Source organism: Oncorhynchus gorbuscha, linkage group LG13, assembly GCF_021184085.1.
Source record: "Oncorhynchus gorbuscha isolate QuinsamMale2020 ecotype Even-year linkage group LG13, OgorEven_v1.0, whole genome shotgun sequence".
In the NCBI taxonomy this organism is placed as follows: domain Eukaryota; kingdom Metazoa; phylum Chordata; class Actinopteri; order Salmoniformes; family Salmonidae; genus Oncorhynchus; species Oncorhynchus gorbuscha.
Genome location: NC_060185.1, coordinates 41,738,029 through 41,746,620, shown reverse-complemented (window position 1 = coordinate 41,746,620; position 8,592 = coordinate 41,738,029). Strand labels below are relative to the sequence as shown.

The following is an 8,592-nucleotide window of genomic DNA, read 5'->3' as shown; positions in this document are numbered from 1 at the left end:
ATTTTGCAAGAGAATGTTAGGCTATCTGTCTGCCAATTGAAGCTTAACAAAAGTTGGGTGATGCAACAGGACAATGACCCAAAACACGGAAGTAAATCAACAACAGAATGGCTTAAACAGAAGAAAATACACCTTCTGGAGTGGCCCAGTCAGAGTCCTGACCTCAACCCAATTGAGATGCTGTGGCATGACCTCAAGAGAGCAATTCACACCAGAAATCCCAAGAATATTGCTGAGCTGAAACAGTTTTGTAAAGTGGAATGGTCCAAAATTCCTCCTGACCGTTGTGCAGGTCTGATCCGCAACTACAGAAAACGTTTGTTTGAGGTTATTGCTGCCAAAGGAGGGCCAACCAGTTATTAAAGGGTTTCACATATTTTTCCCACCCTGCACTGTGAATGTTTACATGGTGTGTTCAATAAAGACATGAAAACATATATTTGTTTGTGTGTTATTAGTTTAAGCAGACTGTGTTTGTCTATTGTTGTGACCTAGATGAAGATCAGATCAAATTTTATGACCAAATTATGCAGAAATCCAGGTACTTCCAAAGGGTTCACATACTTTTTCTTGCCACTGTACATCAGTAACTGGATCATCAACAACACCCAGAAGCTACAGGGTGAACCCATGTGTTCCTCACTCAACCGACCCATTTCACAGCCTGCAAACCTATTAAAACCCTGTGTGAGCGTTGCATGCTGCCCCAGAAGCAAATTTCCCCTAGAGATGCTGACAGTGCTTACAGCTTGGCTTCTAGGTATTGGTTTTCTGTAACTTCCTTTAGCAGTTTCTTTGTTTTCAGATGGTCATGTTTATTGCTTTCATGCAACTGTCTATTGCAAATGCACTGTAAAGAATCTAAGTTTAAAATGCCACAGAATTATGTTTTTAAATGCTTTATTGAAAATTCATGCTTTTATTTTTATTTAATTTCTTGATCATTTACAATATCTGCCATAATGTGAGATCTTGATGTGAATTAGACTCAAAGGAGTGTTGTTCGGAGTTAATAAACTTAAGGCATTTACTGTATAATGTATGACTAATTGCCCATCCATGGATACAAAACATACATACATACATACATACATACATACATACATACATACATACATACATACATACATACATACATACATACATACATACATACATACATACATACATACATACATACATACATACATACATACATACCTCTCTCCAACTTGAGACATACAGTCGCACTCAGAGATACAACTGCTTGTGCTTCTAAATGCAATTACACATCCCTGCGTACCCACTGTACAGAGTCAAAGATACTACATTAGCCCACAAGTGCTGAGGGGCATTACTGCTGAGCAAAAGTGAGTGAGCCTTGAGTCAACCTTTAGAGGTTGAAGGTGATTATAGCGCCATAGAGGGACACCAACCTGTAGGCACCCAATAATTTGAATCCTTTAAAAAAAATAGCAGCACACTAGCAGCTCCGATGCAATAAATTAATAACCAACGTTTCGACTGCAAGCTGTCTTCATCAGGGTTTCAGACATGTTTCGCTCTACTGACAAGCCACACACCTAAAAAAATACAAATAAATTATCCCTCAATACCCCTTCAATTTGCTCAATATTATGTTGCAGCTGTTAGAGGGACTATATGCACAGATAGCAAGAACAACAAGTAATGCTTCAAAATATATACACACACACACACAGAGGACTAATTTCAAGAGTTTTATTTACCATTGGCTCACAAATGAGACAACAATAATAAAAGGTACACAAGACAAGAAAGGTTACAGATGTACATCCTTCTCAAATAAATTAGTCTCTGCTCCATTGAACAGCTACTGGACCACCAGCCAATCCAAGTCCTTCTACCCAACAAAGGCAACTGGTTATTCATTTTTCAAAATCAAAGTTGATTTCTAAAACAAGTCATGTTTAAAATTAAATACTTTGAATAGGGCTGTTTTGACAACCAATCTTATCAGTACACTTAATATGTCAAGTATGCCACTCACTGACCTATAAATGCATTTTTAATGCCGAGACAATTGTTCAAACCAAGTGTGGTCCATCGCAATACGAGGCTATGCCTATTGGTTTTAGATATAGTAACACTTGTGATCTTTCAGATTCCTCAGGTAGGAAAAACTCTTCCCGCATTTGTCGCACATGTAAAGTTTCTCTCCTGTGTGGATTTGTTTGTGGGCTTTGAGGCTGTTGCCCTGGTTGAAGCTCCTCCCACAGAGGTCACAGCTAAAAGGCTTCTCTCCAGTGTGTATCCGCTGGTGCCTGTTGAGGTTCCCAGTGTTGCTGAAACATTTCCCACACGTTTCACAGCTGAAAGGTTTCTCCCCAGTATGGACTGCCTGGTGGGTTTTCAGGCTGCTGTGTTGAGTGAACATCCTTCCACACACGTCACAGGTGAACGGTCTCTCCCCAGTGTGAGTTTTCATGTGTATGTTCAGGTAGCTGACCGACTTGAAGCTCTTGTTGCATAGGCCACAGCTGTGCGGCTTCTCCATAGTGTGGAGTTGCTGGTGCGATTTGAGGTGAGTGAGAGAACTGAGACTACTACCGCACACTGAGCACATACAAGGCATCTCTGCTGTGTGAGTCTGAAGGTGTGTCTTGAGGGAGTTGACGCAAGCCAGGACTGTCCCGCATACCACACAGAGGAAGGCGCTCTCTCCTGCGTGGGTTCTTTGGTGCATTTTCAGAGCACTTCTTTGAATGAAACATTTCCCGCACGTCTCACAGGTAAATGGCCTCTCTCCTGTGTGGATCCGCTGGTGGCCTTTCAGAGTGTCTGCCTGGTTGAAGCTTTTCCCGCACGTATCGCAGCGGAACGGTTTCTCACCGGTGTGTATACGCTGGTGCCTGTGGAGATTTCCTGGTATGCTGAAACTCTTCTTGCAGATCTCACACCTGTACTTCCTCTCTCCCGTGTGGACGATCTGGTGCATCTTGAGACCGTGGGCCCGGTTAAAGCTCTTGCCACATTCGTCACAGCGGAACGGTCTCAACCCTGCATGGAGTCTCTGGTGATTCTTGAGTAGCTGCTTTAAGGTGAAAGCTTTACCACACTCGCCACATGTGTGTGGTCTCTCTCCTGTGTGAAGCAGCTGGTGTGCATCCAAACTGCGTTTAAAGGAAAAACCTCTGCCGCACTGCTGGCAGATAAAAGGTTTCTCCGCTGCTGCATGGATCGCCTGGTGAGCTTTCAGCTGGATCAGTTTGCTGAATGTCTTCCTGCAGTGCTTGCAGCTAAGGTGGTTCTCCTTTTTGGGCTTTGCCCGACGAGCCCCTGTGATCTTTGGCTTTCTCAAACACTTTGGCCCTGTGTCGCCACCTTTGTCCTTCGGGTCGTCTGTAGGGTTCTCTGGGTCACTCACCTCCTGGGCCTGGCTTTCTAAAAAATGACTTGGGTCTGATGTGCTGTTGTACAGGTACTCTTCCAACCCTTCTTCTTTGATAACAACTGACTCGATCGTGTCCTCCGTGTTGGAGTGCTGAGATGGAGAGGGAAAGCAGTTTTAGACTCCGATCTATGTATAATGATATCATACAACAGAAATCACCACAAAGGGATGAAATGCTTCTTGTACTCACTTTAAATAATTAAATACAATTGGTACCAAATGGTGCATAATGACACTTGTGTGATATAGACAAGTAAATAGGTTGTTATTTTCTGTACCCCCTAGTAATTCCAGACAGCTTTCCAAGAACTAAACCTTTAACAGAATATTGTCAGTTACGCAAATAGACCTACCTCGTTTACAGTTGAGGGAAGTCTCCCTTTCCACAGGTGGAGGATGGGGGAGCGTTTCACTTCTGCATCACCAGCGCAAAAGCCTGAAAAAGATTGCAGTCAAAATCAAAAAGGTTTGCATCGAATTCAAAAGCACTGATTTTAGTAACAGTGTGCAAAAGCAATCTAACACCAGATTGATGGCCTATCTGAAATAATGGCAAGTCTCACCTGGTTGCGTGCCTTTTAACTGGTGGATGACCTTGACTTCACTGCAGCAGCCATTGGCTGATGTGTTCTCTCGTCCTCCACTCCCTTCTAAAACAGTCCTCAGTTCGGTCTCAACCGCGTCTAGCCTCTTCTTCAAGTCCGCATTCTCAGTTTGACTCCGAGACACTTCCAGATGCAGAACAGAGGAGCACTCGTTGAATAGCTGGTAGATTTTGTCCACAGCCTCCTTAGCCAGTATCTCCATGAAAGAGGTCAACTGGGTCAACTGAGTGAAAAGAACAAAAGCAAGTTGAAGGCATACAGGTTATATTATTCACAGAACAAACTTCAGTTTACTAAACTAGCTAGCTACCATTATAAAACGTAGCTGACAAGAATTTCTGGCAATTATAATTCATTCAGACAAACATTCTAAGTGTAATTAATACATTTCATATACGCTATCGCAAAAATTATCATTTGGTTGTGTTCATGAAGGTCTTAGGTAACAGAACATGCAGATATTTTGTTTTCCAAATAACACAAAATAATTTATTGGTTTGTTACTGTAGGATAAATAAATGTAACGCAGTAATTCAAGTGTTCAATCAATTGTATTTGTGGAGAGACTTTTGTTATAACTATGGAACAGAAAGCATGTGTGTTGGAACACATATAACACGTATAACGAAATAAAAATACCCCAACCACCAAGACAAACGGTCAGCATCATACGTGGTCAAATTATGAAAACATCAGTAGTCTAAACATTAGAAGTGTCAGGTTTGCTTGATAGTGAAAATCACCACAAAAGAAAATGGCATTTTAATGAATATACTGTAAGTGTTGATATGATAGCAGGCAAAAATAGTCAGTTGTCGTCTGCTTGTGCTTACATGGTGTGCGTCTTCAAGCAATGGCATCAGTTAGAGCATGTCAAACAACGAAAGCTGGTGAGTTTGTTGCTGATGTTTTAGGGCCTGCTCTCTGTGATAACATTTTGTGCTGATAATTGGCCAGTAGCTCGTTCTATGCAAACGGTGCTGTCCCTTCTCTGAGCGCACACCATTCTCTCTTATTCGGAGGCTCAGAATAATCAGAGATGTCAGAGATTTGGTAGCAAAGCTAATGCAGCATGTGCATCCATTTGTCTTGGTCTTCTTGCCATTGTAAAAGATGCACATCCTCACTGACTGTGTACTAAGACCAGAGTTTACTGATAGGACTGCTTGGATTCGGTGGACTGATTATAATGTCGGGGCAGCAGGATAGCCTAGTGGTTAGAGTGTTGGACTAGTAACTGGAAGGTTGCAAGTTCAAACCCCCGAGCTGACAAGGTACAAATCTGTCGTTCTGCCCCTGAACAGGCAGCCAGCATCCGAACAGTGTACCCGACAACTTTCCTTCAATTCGCAAGTGGCTGAAACTACCATATCACCGGAGAAAGCATCCAAGCGATTGAAAAAGCACCACTCTCTCAGTATTTGTAGCCCATGTATCTTATTCTGTCTGGCCAAAAAGAGTATGACATGCCATGCTCTTTTTGTCCAGACAGCATCATATACATGGGCTACAAATACTGAGACAGAGGGGCACTGTTTCGCACGCTCTGATGATTTCTCTGAGATTGAGTCTTTCTTGGTCAAATAAATGATCAATATTTAAATATTTTTACTTGGATTGCTGCACTGTTGGAACTAGCAGCCCAAGCATTTCGCTACACCAGCAAAAACATCTGATAATCTATTATTGAGAAGAGAATTGTATTGGATTCACTGTTTGTGTACCATGTCTATTAGAGGTCTCCTAGAGGTCTGAATCAAGAGTTTGAGATTAGACAATTGATTACCTGAATGTTACTTTACTTTAAATTTGTCTTGCCTTACTGGTTACCCACTTGGTCATTTTGTAAATATATATTATTTTCTGGAACCATTACATGCACCCATCTCATTATTTAAGATACACAAATGTTTTGGCACCCAACATGCGTCATGTCCGCAATGGTCATGTGAGATGAAATGTGTATATTTTGGGATGTGAACACTCAGTGTTTGACCTGACGAAGATCCGTTTCGGATAGCAACGCTGTCAATAAAGCAGTGAATTGGGAGCTTTAATTAACAGTGTGCAGGCCTTCTTGTTCTATACTAGTATTCTTTATTAACCCATCACTTGTGTTTTTTAAAGATGTGTGTATGACCACAAACTTCTCTAAACACGTGTATGTGACCAATAAAATCTGATTTGATGTACGATCAGAACGCTGGCCCTGGGCTAAAGGATGGCACAGATTGTATTATATTGACCAGATACTATAGTGGCCGCTGTAACAATGAAATAGGCGGGATTATGACTGTGGCAACTAATGACGACCAGGCACAGCGCAAAATTGCCGGGATGTCACGTGTCCTACATATATATATATATATATATATATATATTCACCTTTATTTAAACAGCTATGCTAGTTGAGAACAAGTTCTCATTTGCAACTGCGACCTGGCCAAGATAAAGCATAACAGTTCAGTAAACTTCGGGGCGGCAGGGTAGCCTAGTGGTTAGAGCGTTGGACTAGTAACCGGAAGGTTGCAAGTTTAAACCCCCGAGCTGACAAGGTACAAATCTGTCATTCTGCCCCTGAACAGGCAGTTAACCCACTGTTCCTAGGCAGTCATTGAAAATAATAATTTGTTATTAACTGACTTGCCTGGTTAAATAAAGGTTAAATAAATAAAAAACGTATCATATCAGTAAACTTCTATTCGATCAAATAAGCCACACAGCAAATAAGTCATTCAATGTGCTTTTAACCAAATATGGTACTCATTGACCTCCATATAACGTTAAAAATGCAACCTGCTGAGATAAGATTTTTGTGCCCAGTTACCCCGCTCGCTTTGCCTCTTCTTCGGGGACAGATAACCCCAGTCCTCGGAAGCCAGTTTGGTGACGCTTTTGCCCCAGCAATAATCAACTAATCATGGTCTTCAGTTTAGAATGTAGCCAGATATTTATCTCGTTTGGATGGTTTAATTTTAACATCCAAACTAATTGTATGCAGCCGGCAATACACTGGTATCCCAGTGGACCGGTTCATACCTAAAACAGTTTTCATACAACTGCAAAGGCCTGGGTTATAGATCTATCTTTCTCATTGATCAGTCACGCTCCTTGAAAACAAGACTAACAAGCGGTAGATCTGTTCTGTGGGAGCTATCTCTGTTTCCAGTGCTTAAGTTTCGTTTTTGCATCTTTTACTTTTGTACACCAGCTACAAACAATATTTCTGATTATGGAAAATATTTCACAGTGATTAACACTATACTGTGTTGTCACAAACTGAAATTAGCCGAAGTATTAGAATTTTAGCAACCAGGAAATGGCGGAGTGATTTCTGCATATTGCATCTTTAAATCAAAATGAAGCAAAACAAAACGAAATGGGGAGGGCTCTTTTTGAATGTATTCAATAGCAACTCTCGTTTGCGTTTTCCGTCTGGAGTAAACGGTTTCAGCGTAATGATTACGCCCAGGGCGGAGGCTGCAACCTCGGTGTAATTAACTAGCGGACTGGTTTACAAAATGCCATACTTTACACAATCAGCAGATATACCTGTTCGTTTGGGGTTTCCCTCGCGTTCTCTCCCGTTGTTGGCACTTCAGACGAGGCAGAACCCTCGAAAACTTTGCTAATTTCTGTAACAGTCGCGCTGACCATTATCTCCAAAATGGATCCAATCTGTCCTTGCAAAATTGACATTTTTGTCGAAATCACAACGCACTTACAAATATTTGTAAATATGCGCTATTGGCCAAGTTGACCTAGCGCTATGTAACGTTAGCTACAAAATAAGTGTAGCTAGTTCTGTTAGCAGTGTTGTTGTCCGACTGACCTGAAACTGCTCGAACGGCATACGTCACATGTTCTTCCGGGTCGAGGCGTGGGTTTTTAGTGGATACATTAGCCACAAAGTCAATGTGGCTATATCGTAAAAATGTATGAAAACAAACATTTGCTTCTTGGTCTTGTTTTAAGGTTAGGGACAGATCAACATTTACTTGGCGGGATGAGCTGGTCCAACTCAAGGTGTCATAAAAAATAATGCACCGCTCTTTCCAACATTAAACATATTCACATGACCCTCCTTTTGTATTGTAAAATAAATGGAACACCCTCCCCCTCATAATTAACTCAAAATAATGTTTACGACCCAAAATAATAACTGTAGTGACCCTGTGTTTATAAACTGATATCGAATTTGCCACTTCAACATGCTTTTGTGGCACTGTCAATGCCATACAGGGCTAGGGGCCAGAAGACTGAGGGTTTTCCTGTCACTTTGTTTCATTACTTCACAGTCAGAATCGGCTGCAGACAATGATAGGCTGGGGGGGGGGGGTCTCTTTCCATTCATCAATTGGCTGCTGCAGTTTGGATTGATTGATTTTATTTGTCAGTTAAAATACATATACACAAAACAATTTAAAGTGACCGAGATTGCACAAAGTCAGGGACTCTTTTACACTTACATAAATAGACACATTTCAGACACAGACAGAGGAAGTTTAAATACAATTCTTACAAGTTTGTTTGGCTGGTATCTTATTCTTTAGATGTTTGGGGCTGCTGGTAAAC

General features: G+C 41.4%; 1 protein-coding gene across 1 annotated transcript; it reads right to left on the bottom strand.

Annotated features, from left to right (window-relative positions):
• Nucleotides 1–1,705: 1,705 nt before the first annotated feature.
• LOC123992887 (gastrula zinc finger protein XlCGF26.1-like) lies at nucleotides 1,706–8,054 on the bottom strand. The gene is made up of 4 exons (XM_046294501.1): nucleotides 7,570–8,054; nucleotides 3,976–4,240; nucleotides 3,766–3,848; nucleotides 1,706–3,502 (listed from the first exon to the last, which is right to left on the bottom strand). Exons 1-4 carry the CDS (start codon nucleotides 7,714–7,716, stop codon nucleotides 2,093–2,095), a joined length of 1,905 nt encoding a protein of 634 aa, XP_046150457.1. The 5' UTR covers nucleotides 7,717–8,054; the 3' UTR covers nucleotides 1,706–2,092.
• Nucleotides 8,055–8,592: the final 538 nt, after the last annotated feature.

Excerpts from the sequence above, each read along its gene's own strand:
- LOC123992887 (XM_046294501.1), bottom strand. The coding sequence starts at position 7,716 with ATGTCAATTTTGCAAGGACAGATTGGATCCATTTTGGAGATAATGGTC. Across the intron at positions 4,241-7,569 it reads GGGAAACCCCAAACGAACAG|TTGACCCAGTTGACCTCTTT; the intron begins GTATATCTGCTG and ends CTTTTCACTCAG. Across the intron at positions 3,849-3,975 it reads GTTAAAAGGCACGCAACCAG|GCTTTTGCGCTGGTGATGCA; the intron begins GTGAGACTTGCC and ends AATCTTTTTCAG.